The sequence below is a fragment of the Cottoperca gobio genome, chromosome 19, assembly GCF_900634415.1.
Source record: "Cottoperca gobio chromosome 19, fCotGob3.1, whole genome shotgun sequence".
Lineage (NCBI taxonomy): Eukaryota > Metazoa > Chordata > Actinopteri > Perciformes > Bovichtidae > Cottoperca > Cottoperca gobio.
In genome coordinates this window covers 7,068,174-7,090,407 of record NC_041373.1, presented here as the reverse complement: position 1 = coordinate 7,090,407, position 22,234 = coordinate 7,068,174, and the positions used below count along the sequence as shown (strand labels likewise).

At 39.1% G+C, this 22,234-nt stretch overlaps 2 protein-coding genes across 2 annotated transcripts; one reads left to right on the top strand and one right to left on the bottom strand.

Moving 5' to 3' along the window:
• Positions 1-2,736: 2,736 nt before the first annotated feature.
• psme3 (proteasome activator subunit 3) lies at positions 2,737-7,154 on the bottom strand. The gene is made up of 10 exons (XM_029455917.1): positions 7,000-7,154; positions 6,080-6,112; positions 5,926-5,988; positions 5,189-5,293; positions 5,043-5,091; positions 4,629-4,747; positions 4,018-4,154; positions 3,768-3,822; positions 3,239-3,325; positions 2,737-3,125 (listed from the first exon to the last, which is right to left on the bottom strand). The coding sequence occupies exons 1-10, from the start codon at positions 7,039-7,041 to the stop codon at positions 3,045-3,047; spliced, it is 771 nt and encodes a 256-aa protein (XP_029311777.1). The 5' UTR covers positions 7,042-7,154; the 3' UTR covers positions 2,737-3,044.
• A 54-nt stretch (positions 7,155-7,208) lies between these two features.
• nbr1a (NBR1 autophagy cargo receptor a) lies at positions 7,209-20,825 on the top strand. The gene is made up of 22 exons (XM_029455918.1): positions 7,209-7,440; positions 7,785-7,847; positions 8,592-8,610; positions 8,925-8,947; positions 9,469-9,651; positions 10,681-10,758; positions 10,867-11,081; positions 11,340-11,459; positions 11,728-12,027; positions 12,374-12,533; positions 12,897-13,145; positions 14,055-14,180; positions 14,372-14,447; positions 14,605-14,715; positions 15,099-15,275; positions 15,374-15,588; positions 15,738-15,875; positions 16,028-16,503; positions 16,825-16,910; positions 17,271-17,358; positions 17,667-17,766; positions 19,233-20,825. Exons 1-22 carry the CDS (start codon positions 7,339-7,341, stop codon positions 19,419-19,421), a joined length of 3,294 nt encoding a protein of 1,097 aa, XP_029311778.1. The 5' UTR covers positions 7,209-7,338; the 3' UTR covers positions 19,422-20,825.
• Positions 20,826-22,234: the final 1,409 nt, after the last annotated feature.

Genomic DNA, 22,234 nt, shown 5'->3' with positions numbered 1-22,234 from the left:
TATGATGTTGGAAAGAGAAAAGCAGAACATTTCCATATTTGAAAGACTGAAAACAGCATTTTCGCATGAAAGATTACCTAAATGATTGATCAATTATCAAATTAGATATTTTTCCGTCGTTTGACTAATCGATTGGTCAACTTATTGTTGGAGCTCTAATCTTGTTACTTTCATTTGTACAAAAGTGGAAGTACAAAAATATCACTTTGTGGTTTTACAGGAGGTTTGTGCTCGGCAACTCTTTGGTATTTTGGTAAAACCACAAATTGTCCATTTTACACTTCAGTTTGTGTAAAGATTAAACAAAGAAAATGCTACACGTTAATTAATGTCACTTTTTTTAAAAGAGTGAGGCCAGCTGTTTCCAGTCTTTATGCTAAGCTAAGCTAACATACTTAACATACACACATGAAAGTGGTGTCAAATAATGGTTGTTTATATTCTTATGTATTCGGCCTTCAAGGTCTCTGTCTGATGAGGAAACTTTAACGTTCTTCTCTCAGAAACAAAGGTCTGCACACACCTGCTCCTTTAATGTCAACAAACAAGTTTTTTATACAGATGTAGTTAGACATGCTTTATCCTCTCAATGTTTGCTTTCTATACAAATGTCACTCGTGCCATGCTCGGCTTTCTCCGAATGTCTCAGACTGATACTGATTAATTCTCTGGCAGGAACAACCATTAAATATTAACCAGAGCATGCTCCTTTCACTCGGCAGCCCAACATAGTGACACAGTCTTTCACCACAGACATGCGCTTTCAAAAGGGACACGGAGGGTCAAGGGGCAGAATGCAGTGCAGACAACACGTGTGTCATTTCAGGCTCTAAAAGAAGCACATTGTTCGGGCGACATATCAAAGGATGTACTGTACGGAGATCAGCAGGATCGCAGAGATAGACACACCTCTGGAAGTCTGCTAATTACTTTATAATACGAGGGTAAATATGTCACTGAATTAATAATAGAAAAGTAGGAAAAGTATGACCTACCATGGAAATGATATAAAATACCAAAATTATGTTTTATTTTCAATTTAAAAATGTAATCTTTATATGTACTTTGACATATATTTTACGAATGTGGTTAATCTCTGTTGTAAACACGCAGCAGACAGGGTCAAGGTGAGACATCTTTTGATGACATAATAATCGTGGCCGTGTGACATTTCTCTGAGGACCCTGTTAACTGTTTTCCGCTACTTATCACATGAAGCCGTATCTATATGACGCTGTTCTATATGGACAGACTGCATGGTGAGAGGGTACATTTGACAGAGAGGGGAGTTAGCGGGAAGGGACTATAACTACGTCAGGAACATGGAGTAACACTATCCGCTTTACATCGGCTTATATTTACGACTGTCGGTTAAAATTGGTTGTTTATGATGTACAGATCTCCTCAACCTCAGTCTGAGAAAGTGTCAGATTGAAAAAGACTTTTATTGTATTAATTAAGTCTTGATTTTAAAGGGATCTGCACAACATTTAAGGTGAACGTGTGGGCAAATTGGTAAATATGGATCAGAAGTTAGCTTGTAAATGCTCATTTGTTGGGAAACAGCACTATTTATCTTGTGTTTTCCACAATAATAGTAGTAATAGAGTATAATAGAAACTCTGCTGCACTTCTAATGCACCATAAATTAGTTATTTTCTTGATAAAGATTTATTTATGCTTTTGCGTCTTTACTACAAATAGCTTTCTTGCCTTTTATTTGAAAGATATAGCATCTTTTTAAGATATTACACATTACAGTTACACAACATACATACTAAAACATGCAGGGGTGGTGATATTGTGTCTGCAGGTTTTCCTTTTTGGCACCATACAGCCTCAATAACCTCAACTAGATTAGGTCGGGCAGCCTGAGAGGTGAAACCAGGCGAATACAGAACCTCCGTAAATGTAGTTCACAGGTGTGTAATCACATGAGGCATACCGACTCATAATCTACTGGCATTGATAATCAATGGATTACATTAGAATCTGATTTCCTGGGGATTTAATAATATATTTTTTATTATTTAGAGTAAGACAAATGTGCATTTAGTGCAGAACTAACTGCAGATATTACAAATAAATCAATATTCAAAAACAATAAAACTCATGTGTATATTTTGGTAAATACAGTGAGTCAGTAGTTTGTTAGTGAGTGTCGAGCGTTTAGCCTCGAGTCTTCCTGCTGATGTACAGAATGCCACAGAGACATCTACAGGTCAACAGGAAACATAGCTACACAATGTTTTCACCAGTTCTAATAACTTATAATAATAATAAAGTATTTTTACTAGAAAACTTCCAGTATGAATGTGTGAATAAGCATCTTCATATTTGCATATAAAACTAACTTTCATCTGATATTCAATAATTGTAACAGTTTTTGCAAACACATACATGCCAAAATAATTATTTTATCAAAAATGTTTTATTCAATAGAAACAATACCTTAACATGAGATGCTTTGGTGACTTATGAATTTTCACTGAAAACTAATAAGCATGTGGACCTAATACCTGCTTAGTATTCATGTCACTAACATAATGTGCAATGTATAACATTCGGAGAAAAAAACAAGGGCTGTTGCGCATCCTCTAAAGCTGCGCAACACGAAGGACGGTCCTTACGAGGAGTCTGATACAAGACTTAAATAAAAAGAAACATTTTCTGAAACAAACCACTTTGCTATGAATCTTTCTAAGTTGCTATAAATGAAGCAATTTCACAAAGATCTGAGGACGAAATGTTTAATTAAAATTAAAAAATACATAGCACTTTTTGTTGTCTATGATCTATCTCCCCATTTTCCTTCAAAGGGTTTAAAACAGGAAAAATATTTTACATTTAAAATAAAAACATGTGTGTTGTGTCCATCTATGGAAGCTATGTTGTTGTACTGGGTTGTGTTGATTGTACTGTAGGTGAATGTCTAGTTGTAGTCCTGCGGACCAGAGCCGGGCTGCTGTAGCTCAACAGGCAGGGAGACGGCGGGTGGAGACGGGTGGAGACGGGTGGAGACGGGTGAGATGGCTGGATGAACATCAGTACAATGCTTCGGTATTACTGCTTCGAGGCCTCTTGATCTTCTCAATGTTCTTCAGGATCATGTCGTGTAACGTTACCTTCACACAAAAATTTAAATAAATCATAATCATGTGGAAACACTTCCATTAACAAAAATAAACTGGGTAGTGACTAAAATATATTGATTTAAGAAATAAAGATAATAACCTACGTATTGATTTCTGAGTTCAGAAACTATGATCTTCAGACTGATATATTCCTTTTCATCAATCTCGGTAACCGTGCGCCGGTAGTCCTCCTGATAAAAGAGAAGAAGTTGATTCAATATCAACATTCATTCTACATCTTTACTTAAATAGTGAATAGTAAATAGTTAGCCACAATTTCACAAGACTTTTATTTACTTTACTGCTTTATATATTTTTATATTCTTGAAAACCAAACCCCATTTTTAATATTATTTATGGTCGACATATTTTCAGTAATAGCCAATTCAATGTATTTACATTCTCTCTATAGTAGTTTTCATTGTTAGTGGCGGAGTCAGCAATTCCCGCCCTGGAATCAAATTGCAGCCACATGCACAAGAGATTCATTAAATACTAACTGTGACTTTAATAACATGTAATATTGACTCAAATATAATAAAAACAACCGAAATCTCTCATTTTCGTTGACAAAAAGAGGAAATTAAATATTGTAGACTTTTGTGTCCGGCAGAGAAGATAATTTTTACTTACCACATGTGGATATTTTGCTATTTTAGAAACTAGCTTTGCCCTTGTGATGTAGTATCTAGAAGTAAAGAAGACAAAATGTTGGCTCTGACGGGTAAACTTGCCAAACCATCTCAGAACCAATCTTGTAAATTATAAACAATTAACAGAAACAAGTTAACAAATCAAAACACAGGAAAATAAATTGTAGCAAAGCAATCTGGCGTGACACCACGACACCACTACAAACAATATGGTTAGGACTTTGACAAACCTTGATATCTGGTCGAGGTAAGATGCTGCCTCTCCTTCAACTGTTCTGAGTTCAGCTACCGTCTCCTCCTGGATTGACACTCCGAAGTTGTTGCCATCTTCTATCCTGGGGATGAGCAGCTGAACCCACATTTTGACCTGCAGCAGAACAGAAACACTGCTAAGAAAAAAGGAGGATGCAACATCTGGAATGCTGTTAGTCAAGTAAATATGTACAGCAGTCAGATCCACAACACTTTGCAGTAACTGTGTTGGAAGGGTTGATCAATCCTCAGCATACATGGTATTTTTCAATTCCCTACATGCATTCCTATGTTGGAGCTTTAAACATTGATGCTGCAAAACTTTGTTCAACGGGTAAATCTTTCCCTGTTGGAAGTCTCACATGATAAGACATGCTGCGCAAGTAAGAGTGTGTTTTTAATTATGACTGGCCTGACAACTCTAAATGATCAGAATTGTCTTCCCTCCGCTTCATCAATAACTCATTAGTCCTAAACTTATTTGATACATATCCAGCTGTAACACCTCATATGTCAATCCTGAAAGTAACACAACACACTGAGAAACATCTGTCGCAGGAGAACAGAAGACTACACAGATATTACTTACTGTGTTACATTTCTCTATGAGTGTCCTGATCTCTGGTTTGACCTTTTCAATAAGATCAACAAGGCTTCCGTTGCTCTTCATCATCCCACCAGGCATGACAAAGACCTTGGTGCCAGTCACTGGGATACACAGGAAATACTTGTTAGATATAACCAAAGACTTGTTACTGCAGTATGAGAGTAAAACTGTAAAATGCCTTTCCGTTGCACACGTTGCTACTCTGGTGTGGGCTAACACACAGTCATATCCAAACATAAGGAGGCTGTAATTCACAGCAGAATTATTCCCGTCTAAATCACTATTCTGGATCCTAGAAAATACTTTAAAGTGTCTCCATTGAGAAAAAAAAACATGTAGTAGCTAGAAATCTTTTGCTTTTAATTGATTTGACTTAATGAATAATCTTCTACTCACCCTTGTCCTCCCCACCTCCATCCTCAAGCTTTCTCTTTTTGGCATTTTGCTGTGAAACATAAGAACAGGATCAGTCTACACTCTCCCCTCTGCTCTGCACACAGTAGTTATTAAGGATTTGATTCTACTCTAAAAGGAAGCCTCACCGCTTCTAGTCCGCCATGGAGGTTTGAGAGCAAAATGGGGTCTGGCACCGTCAGGTTTATCTCTGAGTGTATCTCCTTCAGATCAGCAATGTTTATGATTGGATCCTGAAAAACAAAAAAAGGATACTAGCTGTACTATTTTTCCTTTACAAATTATTCTCTGTGACTTGACAAGATTACTAGTTGGGTGATAGAACAATATATACCTTGAGACTATACAAATGTGTTACCTGTCAGATATTTTGCCAAACGATTTATTCTGTTGTAGCTAGCTATCGCTTTGATATGTCAGAGTGTCTTTGTCCAGTGTGTGTAATGTTGCAAACCAATGACAGATCTGTTTCATGGCAGTATTGGATTTTGGATCAACATGATGCAGCACTTTGATTTAATTGACTGGATTAGTCAAAAACATTTACATTTTACCCATCAACAGATGGCAAAACAATCCATGAGCAGCTGTTCTGGAGCTTTTGACAGCATCACAGGAACTTTTCAGCAGCTGGTGTTTTCCCAGTTGTCATGAAATTGTGTTACATTATTGCAGATCTTATGGGCAATCATTTATGTACATTGTATATTTCCTCTTTATACTTACTATACTAATCTTTTGCATATTTCTTTGATAATATTGTTCATATTCCTGCACAAAACTGTACATCACCCACTCTTGACCAAGACGTACACAGATCCAAGACGATGCAATGTTTATGTAGTTGAATGAATAGGTAACTGACCTTTAAGAAGTGATCAAGTTCCAGCAACTTCTTTGGGAAAAAACTTGCGACTAGATCCTCTGCCTGAAAGAAATGCAAACGTTTAGTTGTCTGGAAACAAAAACAGTTTCAATAGCTGTATGTTTGCTGTGTTTTTACATAACATAATACTTACTTCTGAAGTGATACGTTCCCTGAAAGCATCAACCTGCAAACACATAAGACAAAATATCAGATTGGCCAAGAAGTAAAACCATTTTATTTCTTTTTCTTTTCTAAACGTGGTTGCGGGTTTAAGTTTCATTAGACTCGCAGTGGTGGAATGTAACCACATACATTTACTCAAATACTGTCTTAAAACTACAAATTCAAGGTACTTCTTTTTTTATGCAACTTTATACTTCTCCTCCACTACATCTCTCTAACAAAAATTGTTCTGTTACTTTGCGATTATAATTTCCATAACCTTTCTCTCCAGTTAAAACAAAAAAATGTTTTACTTGAATGTTTGTTATAAACTTAAGAATAAAGTGTTCTTTATGTGTAAAGAAAATTCTCCTACTTCTTAAGCTAAATAAACTATTTTTAAAAGCCTCTTGGATCAGCTGGACAATGCATCATCACAGAGCTGTTTCTCAGAGCAACTCATGAACAGTTGACTTTTTAAAGACACATGGTTCTCACAGGAATATAAATATCTATAAATGTAGCTAGTATCTAGTAGCCTAATAATATTAAAAGCAATAATAGTAGGTAACATGGCGCAGGTATGAAGACGGCAGCTTGTTAAATTGGCTAAATTGGTAGCTATGGCCTTTTAAGTGCAATGTGCTCTTCACAGACAGCGCTGCAACGTAAACTTCCTTTCACACCTACATGACACTTAACGTCACTGTGACACAACACCTGTTGGGAGGTTTGACAGGTGCATTGTAACAGCCAGGGCTACAAGCCGGTAAGCCGCTGTTTGCTAGCTAGCTGCATTTTAGCCTGAGTTCTCAAATCATGCTACAAAACGTGGCTAACATGCTAGCAAGCAAACAGCAACAACACGTCTTATAACCTCAACCGGGGTTTCCAAAAAACAAACCTTACCTTTTTTTTAATTTCATTGTCCACCTTGAGGAGTGAAGACATTTTATGTGATCAAATAGGCGAAGAAACGATTGTCCCAATAGCATTAAATTAGCCTGTAAAACGTGTGTGTGGCTTATTTTACCAGTCAGCCACACTTTGTGAGCTTAAAGATGACGTCGTCGACACGCGACAGGAGAAAACAAATTGATATTTTGACTGCGCCTGCGCAAAAACGTCACCGTATTTTTCTCGACGCAGCTGACGATGTAAACAAGAAAAGACAGTCGAGGGCAACAGGGATCAAATAAGCCGGTGTCACCGCAAATGATAGCCTATATATGCTCATAAACGGCTGACATGGGGCTGCCTGTTACGATTAAAGTGAATTTCCGTGGGAATGTGAAGAGATTTCTGGCTCAGGATTTGGACAAACTGGAGTGGGAGTCCGTTGAAGCCTGGGTAAGCTGCTGCTAGCTGAGCGTGTTGGATAAACGCTGGCGCAGTTTGGTGAAAAGTAGGCCCAGACATGGCCTAGACACGTAAACAATAGACCACCTGAAGGACAGTCGATACTGTTGCGACAAAATGTAGATAAGTGGTAATTATTTATTGCTAACCTCAATAAGAGGGCTCAGATTGCTATAATGCGTTTGTACAGTAGCTAGCTGTACTGTAAAGGTATTTCTCAGCGTGCCATTATTGATGTTTTCATTACACGTGTGGGGGGGACGGGGGGAGATCTGATTTAATAACACAATGTTTATAGGAAATGATAATCAACTCTTTAAAATGATTTATTTCAGATCAAAGCGTCTTTTGGGATCAACCACTTTCAAGTCAAATACTTTGATGAGGATAATGAAGAGGTAAGGGAGCGTAAATAAATGTGTGTATGGTGGAATGTAACTAAGTGCGTTTACTTGAGTATTTCTATTTTATGCTACTTTATATATCAACATTTTGGAAGCCAATATAGTATCTTTTACTTCAGTACATTTATTTGACAGCTTTAGTTTCTTTTTAGATTACATTTATTAATACAACATATAAATCAACTTTGTAGTTTGTTAACAACCATAACAATAATTTAGTTCCAAATAAAGTCAAATGTAAATAGTTAGGTAGGGGACCATTTACTCAAGTACAGTACTTGATTACACCTTTTAGGTACTTATACTATTTCTATTTTATGCTACTTTTATACAAATACTTTTTAGATTCTGATTAGTAATACAAAACAGAAATCAAATAATAAATGATCATATGTTATGACAGGTTAATCTACCCAGCAATATATAAAGTAATAAGAAATGCTATTATAATACTAACAATCTAATTATGTAACATAATCATTTATCAGCCACAGGGGCCAAGTACTTCTACTTTTGATACTTTAAGTACAATTTGCAGATATAACTTATGTATACTTTTGAATTCAGGACTTTTACCTGTAAAAAAGTATTTCTACTCTGGTACTGCAAGTGTTAAGTAAAAGATCTGAGTACTTCTTCCTCCACTGATCTTTTACATTCATTGCAAAATTATAATGATGTTTTGGTTGGGTGTAAAATCATTGACTCACTCTGATCTTATTCAATCTTTTATTTCAGATTTGCATAAACAGCCAAGGTGAGAACATTTATGTTTTTGTTTGCTTATCTTCATTTCACGATGCAGAAAACACGAGAGATGTAGATTTAAATAAGGTTAAAACTGTACCTGCAGAATATAGACATATTAATAGATGGATAGTTATTTTTTAATCACGGTATAAAAGACAAAGATAATGAGAAAAAAAACGATACAATACTTATCAACAATATACAATACTATAACTGAGCTATAACTTAAATAAAAACTGGGACATGTTGTTTTTACTGTACATACATGTGTGATGTTGACAAGTAGCTAAGCAACTTACTGTTGAATTGTTTTCATTTCAGATGAATATGAAGAAGGCATCAAGGTACTGGGGCACTGCTGGATTTCTGTCAAATAGTGAAGACAAGATTAAACGGCACATAACACAAGTGTAGAGGTCATGCAGAACATTGGAAACTTTAGTGAAGATTGTAGTGGCTGTAGAATTCAGTCAACCTTCACTGCATAAATGAAGATGGAAAAGAAAATACTTCTCATTACATGACTGTTACTCTCTAAGCACGTGACATAATATGACCTCTTACGTCATAATGACAGGATGTATTGTGTAACTATCCTTTGGACATAAACGCAGTAAAAATATGTACTTGTTCCAGTGTAACAGCATTCACATAGCTGTACGCAATACACAGACGATATTTAAAGGACAAATGTGCCGAACACGACTACACTGTGTTGATGTATTGAATCCTAAACAGTTTATTTTTTCAAAAGTCATATAATAGTAGTAAATTATATGGTTTTCTTGAATATGTCAAATGTGTCATGTGCATGATTTTGTGTCAGTGTCCTGTGGTTTGAGTTTCATGTTTGTTTTCCACACAGAGCGCTGAGAAGCAGGGGAACCAGTTACACATGAACGTGTACAAGATGAAAGGGCAGGCCTGTGGAGGCCCACTGAAGACGGAGGTGAAGGAGCTGAAAGGCGACCTCCGACCTGCTCCTCCTTATCCCTCAAGGGTCAAAACGGTGGATAAAGGCACACAGGTCACACCAGAGAGAGAAGCTGTAAGGAAACCAACGGTTTCTCCTCCTCTTCCTCCACGTTCTTCTTTTATACTCTCACTTGTGCAGTGTTTACGGTGTTTTGGGCATTTATAATCTAGAAACACATCTTGAACGCATACTTCATCATCTCTTGTAGTTTGATTTTGATAGGGCTATACTGAATAGTTTGACACTTTATACATAATGTGGAGATTCAAACACTTGAATGCTGCGCAGCTTCTTTTTTTTCTTTTTTGCATATCTATCTTTTCATTCTGTTTGAACCCAGTATTTCTGCACAGCTGTAGATAAATATCAGGCTACATTAATATTATTAATATTATACTATTATATATATATATATATATATATTTGTGTGTGTGTGTATATATATATATATATATATTTGTAGAGTTAGGTTCCACTGGTTGCTGCGTCAAATTGTTTCCGACTTGTGTGATCCAAACATTTCCAATAACTCCAGAACGTTGAAAGTCAAAATGTATTAATTATTATTAATTAATTAAATAGAAGTAATCATTAAAAAAATTCATAACATGTGTTTACATTAGAAAATATTCTGCTTCAATCCATGTTTGTTGGCATCTAGCTTTTCAAATCCAGCGATCAAAAACAGTTTGCTCTCCTGCTTGTCGCACACTGAGGGACGCACTCACCTGTATAAACTAACAGCGCCATAAATTACATTTATAAAACAACAACAAAAAAATCTTATTTGTTGTAGGATGATGATGTCATAAAATATGATGACAGACATAATATACATAGATATTTACAACTCTACTGAATGTCATTGTTGTAAAAAACAATGACATTCAGTAGAGTTGTAAATATCTATGTACTTGTTGCCTCAAATCAATCTAGTTTAAGGTCGGACAGTCTCATTGCCTTTTCATTTATCTGGCAATGATGGACATTTTACAGGACTTGTGGGTTCAGTTTGTGTCTAATCATTTAAATCAAGCTCAACTCAAATATGTAAGATGATTGAACATATGTTTGATGTAATCCTGCTGTATTTTGATACAGGTCACAGTAAAGGACAACAAGGGGAACAAGCCAGAAGATGAGCCACCTCCCATGTGGTTTAGATCGTACATGGAGAAGGTAAGATAAAAGATCCCCCTTTAACTTGTTATGTTTGATGCACGATTAATACTATTGTCATGCATCGTGTCTACTAACAGAAATCAAACTTGTTTTTTTGTTTAAAAGTTTAAAGATGAGGTGGTGAAAGAGGTGGTGGAAAGGATGTGCAATGACTTTTCTGGCCAGTGTTGTACCCACAAGTCACCTGATGGGCCCCTTGAGGCCAGTGGCGGCCCTATAGGGCCCAGGCCGGGCCCCTCCATCTTAACTGGATCCCTTGGCTACACCCCAAACTGCAGCAGCTGCAACAAACTCACCTCGGAAGGGGCTTACAAGTGCAGGTAGGAACACATTATGATATAAGTGTGTTTATTTTCCACATTCAGGAAAATGTTTCACCTGATGAATCAATAAGTGACAGCAGTGATGCTTTGAACATGTCACACATACATTTAATGATCTGCTAGACCTTTGTGCCTTTTTATGAGTTCATGAGTTTGCTTTTTGTCTGTGAAATACTTCTTCTTGCATTTTCTGTACTCTTTGAGCAGCTTTATAAGTATCCATATAAATGTTTGTGTTGGCTTGTTCCCTGCCAGTGTGTGCCCGTCCTGCATCCTGTGTGAGATGTGCAGACATAGCCATGACCCCAGCCACAACCTTGTGAGAACCAAGACACCTCTCTCCATCCCTGAGCATGGCATGTCGGGAGAGTTGAGGTAAACCACCAAGACCGAGGATCAATCTTCCCACTTCTTGAAACAATAAGACATTCTTACTTGCAACAGTGTTAGCCCTTTTTGCTATCACTTCTTCTGCATTAATGGAGGAAAAATAAATGTGAAAATAGATGCAAAGCAGGACTGCAAAAATGTTAGCAGCTAGATTACCGTAAATAATGAATTATGAGTGTGTATGTGTTTTGTTCTTGGAAAATAAACTTTTGATAGTCAACAAATAGGTGTTCCTGATGACATTTCAAACCAGGTTCCCAAGGCGAGGAGACAGGACAGTGCGCAAGGCCGAGCGACAGCGCCTCAAAGCTGAAAGGAGGCAGCTAAGAGCTGAAGTGAAGGAAATTAAGAAGAAACTGAGACTGGAGAAGAGGGGTCCGCAGTGGAGTGGGCCCTCTACCTCAGGCAGAGCCAACCTGACAAACATGGCCTCCGCCTCCACCCAGGTCCCAGCCCTGCCCCCCCCTGCTGCCTCAGAAACTGCTTCAGGTCCAGCCCCAGCCCAAGGTCCCGTCCCTGCCCCGGTCCCTGATCCCCAGACCTCCAGTCCAGAGTAAGCGCCACCTCGGAAGGGCGTCCGACAGTGCTGGGTACCTCGAACCCAGCATGGATGCAATAAAGTCCTTTTTTTTTCCAAGAAAAGAAATCAAAAATATGCCATCTTTGTAATCTAGTCTGTATGAGTGTGTCGCTGGCTGCTCTGGGGTGGTGGAAAATGTTGGAACTACCTCAATGTGAAAACCGCTGCTGCTGCTTCATAGATTTTCTAAGAAAAATTGCTTTTGAGCTGCAAAAAAAAATCTGGGGGTCCTGCTTTTTTGATTCATAGAGAACAAAAGAGATGGGTATTATAAGAAACCAGGGCTATTTTCAACAATGCTCTGTACACTTGAAACTAGGGGTCCCGGGGTATCGCACACGTCCTTGGTTCCTACTATGGCTGCCTTGTTTCTGGATGAAAATCTGCCGGACGGGACCCGTCTGGAGCCTGGTACCAAGTTCATCAAATACTGGAAGATGAGGAACTCGGGCACTATCAGCTGGACCTCAGAGACTAAGGTACTCCTCCCACCCGCCGAGAGGACAGGCTCTACTCTCTCTTTGCCCCTCTGCTTCTCTTCCACTTTGAGTCCCAACTCAGCTACATATCCACTAACACCAGCTAATATTTCTTACCCAGGCTAATACAACTAATGCCCTTTCTGTCTGAGATGTTCATCATTTGAATTCAGTTGAATCTGTTTTGTGATTTAAGTTTGTAAGTCTTTGTGTGTGTGTGTGTGTGTGTGTGTGTGTGTATCCCTCACTTGAGCGTGTATTGTTTTTCTGATGCGTGACTTTGGCTGCATGCTCTTGTCTTTGTGCTTTTTCGCATGTGTATTCCTATTTTGTGTTTTTGTGTATGTGTGTACGTGCACCCAGCTAGTGTTCATGTGGGGAAACCTCGGCCTGGCTTCAGAGGAGAGGAGGGAGGTGCCGGTCCCGTTGCTGCTGCCGGGACAAGTGGGAGTGGTCAGTGTGGCCTTTGTCGCTCCCGTGACGGAGGGGACGTACACCTCCCACTGGCGGCTGGCGCACTGCGGGTGTCAGTTTGGCCCGCGTGTCTGGTGCAGCATTGTGGTCGACCTCGGTGACGGCTGTAACACACTCGGGCATCAGAGCAAACAACTGGCAAGTCTAATATATAATGACACAATGTAGAGCTGCAGTGACAACATCAACTGTTGACATGCACATATAGATTATGGCATTAATTGTGATACATGAGTAACTAAGTAGATTTACTCAAGTGTTGTACACAAGTAAGTTAGGTTCTTGTACTTTACGTGATTAAATCCATTCATGCCACTTTATACTTCTAAGAGGGAAATATTCATATTGGGGTGTAAATCACAAATTCCATCCCGATATGATATTCTACCGATTCTTTGGACAACGATATGATATTTGCTGGTATCACAAAGTCTGCCAAGATACGATTGTGATTTGATTGAGCGGCCTGCGATCGACACGTGAAGATATCATACGCCCATTTAACACAATCGGTTACATTTATATTTATGATTTGACCATTTTTGTTACTGGATTCTGGAAAAGGTGACACTGACGTGCTATGGAAATTTCAAAATAAAGGCGCATCTTAAAGATGATATGTATCGATGCTTTGACTTTGCATCGATGATGTTGGATCATTGAATCGATATATCATATACATTACAGTTTCAGGTTTAACATAAAAAAAACCCATTACATAATCTTATGACATACAAAACAATATTTCACCAAAAAGCAATGATAAGAGAAAAGAAAAGAGTTTTGTGTGGCTGAATTGAGATTTGACTTCTTTCTTCTCCCATCCTCAAACAACCGCTCACATTAATCTGAGCTTTATTTAACGCCTGGCTCAAGGATATTGATAGACAATGGGATGTTTATGATTAGGATTTAAAGAAACACATTATCCAGAATAATCCTTAAATCCGCTCGTGTGTTACTCTCTGTGTTACTTGTGATCGTGGAAATCCTCTTTGAATGCACACTGTACTGATACTCATGATGTCATTCTTGTGTGTGCTTCAGAAGGAGGAGGTGAGGCCAGAGGAGAAGGAGAAGGAGGTAAGGTCTAAGGACAGCAGACCGGACTTGTCGTTAGACCTGAACCACGAAGACTACTACTTCCCCTCAGTCGACCTGCTGACTGCACAGGTGCTCGCTCTCAAAGATCTGGCATTCAGATACCTAATCCTGTAGTTTCAGTCAATACTCCGGCTTCGATTTTGTTTACACACACTGTTGTGTACTGCAACGCCCCCTGTTGTAGGAAAACAAACTGTAGATTGATCAGTGATGGATAGAACAGCATTCACACTCTCTGCATGTCTTCTGTTTTCTTTTAGGATCTGCTGTCATTTGAGTTGCTGGATATAAACATTGTGCAAGAGTTGGAGAAGGTTCCTAACAACACTCCTGTGGGTAAGAAATATACGATGCTTTCAGGAACGAAGAAGATAATCTTTTAGAAGAAACATAAAATAATGGCTGCACTTCAGGGTTTCAATATGTGTAAACATTTCTGTAGTTTTTACATTTTTGTGTCTAAACTGTTGTGTTTGTTCTACCTGATTTGCAGATTTGACTCCCTGCATATCTCCCCTGCCCCATGATGCACCAGTGTTGGAGAAGGCCATCATTTCACAGATTCAAGAAGACGCAGAGGTCACAGGGGTCAGGAAACTTTTTGGTAAGACCTGTTGTGTACTAGAAAACTTCAGTGTGCAGTGTAAATGTGATGTTGGCTGTTGCTGGGCAAAAAGTGATGTAGGGAGGTGGAGGATCATTATAGGAGAAACCTTGAGGCCTATTTATGTTAGGTGAACTCTCACTGGAGACACCTCTTGAGGAACTCCACCAATTTGTATTTTGAGGCTAGCGGCTGGAGGCTACATTAGCCACTACTAGCATAACAAGTTTGCAGTCGAGTTGCATTTTGGGTAATGTAGGTGCTAGATTTTGACAGGAAAGAATTTAATTTAATTTAACCATCATCCATCATGAGTCTGTTAACGTGCAATGCTATCAATCAGTGGATTATTCTCTTAAGATTTGATGTATTTTGTCTTGCAGTGAAACTGAGGCAGCAGAGGGAGCTGCAGGAGCCTGTGAGCCAGGATGAGGACAGGGAGGAGGAGATCAGTGGAGCTCAGTTCCTCTGTGAGACAGTCATCCGCTCCCTCACCTTAGAGGAGGCCCCTGATCACAGACCCTTGCGCAGGGCCCAGCACAGCAGCCACAAACCACAGGGTGAGAATCCACTGGGCCTCCTTTGATCACACTGTGTATTTCTTTGTCTTTTAAAGTTTACTGTATAATGAGGTACTTTTTCTTCGTTTTTCTTCCAGTTGTTTCCCGGGGCACCAGCATTTGCTTCGAGAGAGCTGCAGAGGCTGAGAAGACGGAGACAGTGCAGGAAGGAAATGAGGAGATCTGCGCCATTAGACTTGAGAGTTCAGCTCTGCCTCTCAACACGGGCCTCAACCAGATCACAGAGGAAGAGGAGACAGGGCCAGGTCAGTGGACGACTTCTAGGATTCTGTTCATTTCCATTTCAGCTTCTGTTTTTCCCTCGTTTCTTTTTTTATGAATTTTTTATGTTGAATACATTGACACATATACATTGCTTCATTTAACTTACTTTTAAACATTTGTGGTTATAGTTTCATGTCGCAACTTTTGTAATTTTTAAATGCTCACTTTTTCTTTCAGCGATTGAAAACCTGCTCATTCAATTCACATCATGATATTGAGAACGAAGAGGTCCTGGTCTTGGATGACATGCAGAACATAGGGGATATTCAAGAGGAGAAAGAGGAGGGTGCAACTAAAGGGGAAGACTGGGAGGAGGTGAGGTTTTAATCTTTTTACAATAACACTTGTAAATGCCTTCTCCATTACAGTAAATGTATGTTGTTCATTCTGATATAATGAGGTTAAGAGTTGTTGGTGTAGTCGTTCTAATGTAATGAAGTCCACCATCTTCTCCACGCGTGTCTCAGGTCAGCAGCCAGACCTCCTCAGTCTCCTCCTGCGACGATTACATCATTGTCCTCCCAGTCTGCTTTGACACCAGCCGGCCTCTGGGCGAGTCCATGTACAGCTCCGCCATGTCGCAGCCTGACGCTGCTGCTGATGAGACCTCAGCCGATCCAGATGTACAGCAGGAGGAAGAGGAAGAGGAAGAGGAGGAAGAGGAGGAGGAGGAGGAGGAGGAAGAGGTAGAGGAAGAGGTAGAGGAAGACTCCAACTCCGAGCCAGACGAGGTGGCACCGCTAAGAGAGAAGCAGGAGGCGGTCGAGGCCGAGGATTCATCTGAGAACACGTGGCCTCCGCCTGTCCAGCCCGTCCACAGCAGTGTGAACCAGATGCTGTGCGCCTCCCAAACCCTGGACGCTGTGACGCTCACCCCTGAGGTGGTGCCACCACCAGTGCTGCCTGACCCCCTGTTGCCCCCCCCGACCCTCTACTCACCCAGGTTAGACCACACAAATAGTCCCTGTGCAGTGCAGAAACCTGCAGAATGCATGAAACAAACTCCAAACTCCAAATGTCTCAACAGTGATATTATAGATATTTTATAGATATTTTGTTTATTTAAACTGGATTTCTGAATATTTAGACTAATAGCAACAAATATTTGTTTCCCCCGGGAGATCGTACCCGGTGGTAGACAGAATTGCATAGTGGAAGTGAGGCTTATAGGGGAACCACTCTAAATGCAGATGGTATAATTATTCTGTTTATTATTATCATGATTTATTAAGTTTAATTCTTCTTTGTTTACTGTGTGCTTCAGGTCTGAGGCACTGTACCTGGCCGAGGATCCCAGTCCTCCAGCCTGTCATCCATACGAGCCACACCAACCAAGGGTCCACCTAAATGGTGAGTTTTACTATTTGAATCACATTTACTATAAGCACATCACAGTATCATAAAACATACTGGGTCATAAGATGTTTACCATTCATGCATCATGGCACAGCAGTATCAATACCACATCTGTACCAATGTGTTTTAGGTGTTACATAAATAAGACATGTACTTTGATTGTTTAACTTCAGTGTTGCCTCACAGAAAGGAAACACATTTTGCCCTTTGTGGAAAGACAGGAAGTGAGACTCGCACACAAGCGTTCAGAATGTGTTGCTTCAGCAAAATGTTCTGTTCCTCCTCTTATATTATGTGTGTTTGCGTGTGTGTGTGTTATTTCCTCCTTTTTTACATTTTTTATCTACTCTGCAGTATCATCTGGTCTGTCAAGATCAGCCGGCTCAGCATCCAGTGCCTTTGAGACATATAACCCCAGACCCAGCAACGCTTTGCAGCCAAGGTGCATTACAAATATGAGTAACTTGATATGTTGCACTTTTGTGAAGGAGATTTCTGCTTTTAGTTTTTCTTTTGTGTTGACTTCATGTATATGCCTTCATCATCTTGTTTTGTTACAACCTGATCTAATAACTATTAACAGAGAGTCTAAAATTGATGACAACACATAAATTCGATGCAGCTCTTGCATTTTTGTCTTGTAATATCTGTACTTCTTCGTATAAACAAGTCTCACTGTAACTGGAACACGTTGTCTTCTGCAATATTGTTATATAATCCAGCCTAACCTCATCCCTGTCGTTATACAAGGGGCCAAGGAGGCATCACAGAGGGACTTGTCAAGGGGGCCCTTTCTGTGGCAGCATCCGCTTATAAAGCTCTCTTCACTGGACCAAACTGCTCAATACAGGTACATCACACAGAAACACTTATTCCTACTTGTATTAATCTATCCAACATGCATAGCAATTACAGTTATAGTGGGTAAGATTACGTTTCTAATAAGTAAGTAAGTTGATGATTCTCATAATGTAAGTACAACAAAGTACTTTGCAGAGATATATTCAAGAGGATGTAAAGAGTCCTTCCGAAAATGTAATTTTTGTGATAATTGCATCCCAACGTGACTTTGCATCATTAGCCTTATTATTTAATAATGTAACAATATATACTTTATTAATCCCTCAAGGGGGAATCAATTTGTCTCTGTTATATATATTCATACACACACAATATAATAAATATTCTTATATTAACAATGGATCAAATTTCTATGTGTAATGTGAAAGTAGTTGCTTGTAGTAACAAACCCGAATCAGCTCCACTGCGCCTTTTAGCCTCTTTCAGCTCATTATTTTGTTTTTTTTACAAACAACTTCACTGTTTTGGTTCACATTTCCAGCCACAGCAGACAGCTGTTTCAAGCTAAAAATAAACCGGTTTTACAAAACCTGCTCAGCACAAAACAGCAGACAGACAAAGTTAGCGACTAGCTGGTGAACAAAGTGGAGCTTTTAGGAGTTGTTGGACCGACACAGAGCTGAAAGAGAGTAAATATCATCAGGTGGACACACACAGGTTCAAATGAAAGTTTATCTATGTCAGAACTCAAAGTTCATCAAAACAGCTTTATATGCCAGAGCTGCGGTTTTTTTTTGGCTCATAAAAGTGGCTTTGAAATGACATTATATTTACGCAGAAAGGCGTGATGAAATTGGCAAACATTGTTCTAATTTGACTGCTTTTGCGGATTTGAAAAGATTGCAGGGTTGAATTTGCATTCATTCTTGGAATCTCACCAATATTCAATGTGAGGTTTTGGCACTTGAATACATTGTGAATATGCATCAACCCACCAGACCAGTAGTGGCTTTCAGTGGTGGAGGAAGTATTCAGATTGTTTGCTTAAGTAAAAGCAGTAATACCACTGTGTGGAAATACTGTGTTACAAGTCCTGCTTTCAAAACTTCACTTATACTGAAAAGTATTGGCGTCAAATACCAAAAGTAAAAGTTCTCATTATGCAGAATGAACCCTTTCAGATTAATATATATTATATTATTGGATTATAATTTTTGATGCATCAAATGTGTTGCAGCTGATAATGGTGGGGCACATTGTTTATACTTTATCTTCTGGGTAGCTTAATCTATAATAATCTATAATAACTGATTAGTTGATTTATATTTTGTATAAATAATCAAAATCTTCAAAGTAACTAAAGCTGCCAAATAAATGTAGTGGAGTAAAAAGTACAATATTTTTAGTAGAATTTATAAAGTAGCATAAAAAGTAAACCACATCAAAATGGTACACTACTTGAGTAAATCTCTCTACATGATAAAAAATAAATGATCTCTTTTCCTCGCCCTCCAGCGAGGCATCGACCCGGCCACCAGGCAGGATCCTTCCCTGATGGCGATGCTGCTGGAGATGGGCTTCAGAGACCAGCGGCTCAACCAGCGGCTGCTGAGGAAGCACGGCTACAGCCTGCTGCACACCGTCAACGAGCTGGTGCAGATGGCCGAGGAGAGCCAGAACAAAGCTGTCAACACTCAGCGCTGAGCGAGAGGAAAGTGAAGGATTCTGTAAAAGGATTTTATTTGACTTTTAAACATAATGTAAAGAGAATAATTTCATTATGACCTGCGTATATCTCAGCCTTTACTGTGTCTAGATTTATTTTGAACTATGTAAAGCAAAGACAAAGAAAAGCTGTTTATGATTTGTGCAATTGATTTGATTTTCCAAAGGGTGGATAGTTATTTTGGACCGATAGTAACGGTAATAAGACAACAATGTCACTAAACGTAGAACAAAAATGAAAGAGGAGCATTTATTTCTTGAACTTGAAAATAATTCTGGGCTTCTTATTCCTTTTGCCTTTATAATTTAGCTTCAACGTTTTTGACAGAATTAACCATATCTACGCTTTTAAATTATTATGAATAGTGGTTAACCTTTGCCACGCCTTGTTTACCTGGTCAAAGGGAGCAGGAGCTGTAGTTACGACAGGACAAAAGTGCGTATTTCCGCTCTTCATCTTAAGTGTTTGTATGGCTGTTGTAGCTGCTTCCTCGGCACTGAAAAATTATTGTCTTTTGACAGGGCTTGGCTAGATTCTTCTCACAAATAGAGCAATGAAAATTAATATTGTTGAATGTCACAAAAGATAGAAATGTTCTGAAGAGCCGGCTCTTATTTAAGACGATGCTACTGAAGCTATGTGGATATTCTGGGTGTTAAGAGTCAGCAGTGCAGTACTGAGAATATTTAAGACTTTTCTTGATTATCGTAGTGAAATCTGCCTAAACAATGCAATCTTTTTTCTGTATCAGAGTACTGTTATTTTAGACGTTGACATGTGGAATGTATACAAAAACTGTCGGAGCGGATCATCGTTCAGACTCGAGATGTTTTCTACTGCTTTTTAGGAGACACCTGCATGACAGGTAGAGGCTTTAGAGATGAGTCGTGTTCTCGTGGTCTTAGCACAGTCACGGTAGAAAATGTCCGCTTAGTTTGCGTCATTATACAACATCCCCCTGCCTGCATCTTCTCGTTTCCTCGTTCAGCTGAAACAGTCATTTAACACTAATCCAAATCCGAGATGTCTCTAACACATTCCTCACTTTCATAGTGGAACCAAGCATATTTTATTACATTGCCTTCATGAACCCTGATTATTAGTTTACTGATAAAGTCATGTAATCATACATGTGGTGATTTTGACATTTGTGGTGTGCAGATTTAAGTTAATGTCTGTTATTTTGGATCCTGTGTGTCTGGTTGAGGATTTGTTTGGACCATATTTCCTTCTGTTGATTGTCCACGTGTTAAAGAATCATCCTCTAGAGAGAATAATTCTGAATATATCTGCTATGCTTGTCAAATTATTCCTCTGTCACAGAGTGTATACATTAAATCCCCTTCTACTGTCAATCCACCAATAAACTATTTGCACATCTCTCTTGTCTCTTGTCTGTTAATGAGTTGTGTAAATGTCGGTCATGTCACACGTCAGACACTGCAGGTCATTATATACAGGAGTACAGACTGTTCTAGGATAACTGGATGGTGTCAAAAGTACAGAGGTTACATACACTAGAGTACTGATTATACTGCATTTTTGACAGAATGAAGTTGGGTTTAACATGTTAAAGGGCGTACGAAATGATAAACATGAATTTCTACTGATGATAGTAAATGCTATTTCTGGTGTAAAATGATGACACTATGCCCGCAGTATTTGATAAATCATGATTTAGTATGTCGACCACCGATGTTGACATACCGGAAACAGCCGACGCCGTGTTCTGACGTCACAAGTAGAACACAGTCCACCAGTTGAATACACAGACAACATGGCAGACGTGGCGATGTCGGACTCTGGCTCGGATATTTCGACAGAATCGAGTGACAGTGAGCCGACTCGTTGCACCTTCAAGAAGAGGAGTTTATTGAAGAGGATGCCGGTGTCGTGGATTTAGATAATGCAGGCGAGTTTAACGTGGTGCAAACAGAGCAGCGCGAGACACAGTATTCAAGATGGAGACACAGACGGGAGCGAACATGCGGATGATGGTGACGGTGATCCTGGATTTGGCGGAGATCCTGTGCGACACAGACAGAACACAGACAGGTATATACATTTGACTATAGTTCATAGAACTTCTCAATATATAGTAAATACATCATAACAAAACGTAACATTATCCTCGATCGTAAATAAATCGATAGCTATCGTTAGCTTGCTAGCGAGAATTTTTATGAACCCGACTAGTTGTCCGCAATCGATAGCTAAATATTCAATTACTTCTCTACTTGGACACATCGACGTCTGTAAAGCTTGATAACTTGATTCTTTCTCGAAGTTTCTACCGTTGAGGTTCTATCGTTGTGTCTGATGTCAAACGTCATATATTAGGAGGCTGTATATAAAGCATTAGCTATTAGCTAAAAAACAGACCGGAGGACAGTGCTGGTTTATAAAGTATAGTCTGTATACTGACCGTCTCACCTATAGTGCTTACGAGCCTGTTGTCAAACACAGGCATATAAATAGTATGACATTAAGAAGACGGTAATATTGGCCTTTTTTCTGGATATTGCATATTGTGTACATGTCCTTACCATTCTTCTTTTGTACATTTAGGTGTACATGTGAAAACTGTAAAAGTATGGAAGCAATTGAAGAGCTGCTGCCAAGAAAATGATGTCATGGAGGAATTCAATGAATATGAGGGACATGGTGCAAATATAACCTGCATAACAGATCACCCAGGATTCCAATCAAAGTGTCTGGATGTTTGGGTGTTGCCGACAGCCTACCACAGGTATTTGAAGAGGGATAGACAACAAGCAGGTGATCAGCCACG

What these genes read in the sequence shown, in the direction of transcription:
- psme3 (XM_029455917.1), bottom strand. Translation starts at nt 7,041, where the DNA reads ATGTCTTCACTCCTCAAGGTGGACAATGAAATTAAAAAAAAG. An exon ending in TGGAGGTGGGGAGGACAAGG is followed by an intron (nt 4,748 to 5,042) that starts GTGAGTAGAAGA and finishes TGTGTATCCCAG; the next exon opens with TGACTGGCACCAAGGTCTTT. An exon ending in TAGCAAAATATCCACATGTG is followed by an intron (nt 3,326 to 3,767) that starts GTAAGTAAAAAT and finishes CTCTTTTATCAG; the next exon opens with GAGGACTACCGGCGCACGGT.
- nbr1a (XM_029455918.1), top strand. Translation starts at nt 7,339, where the DNA reads ATGGGGCTGCCTGTTACGATTAAAGTGAATTTCCGTGGGAATGTGAAG. An exon ending in CCGACCCTCTACTCACCCAG is followed by an intron (nt 16,504 to 16,824) that starts GTTAGACCACAC and finishes TGTGTGCTTCAG; the next exon opens with GTCTGAGGCACTGTACCTGG. An exon ending in GACCAAACTGCTCAATACAG is followed by an intron (nt 17,767 to 19,232) that starts GTACATCACACA and finishes CTCGCCCTCCAG; the next exon opens with CGAGGCATCGACCCGGCCAC.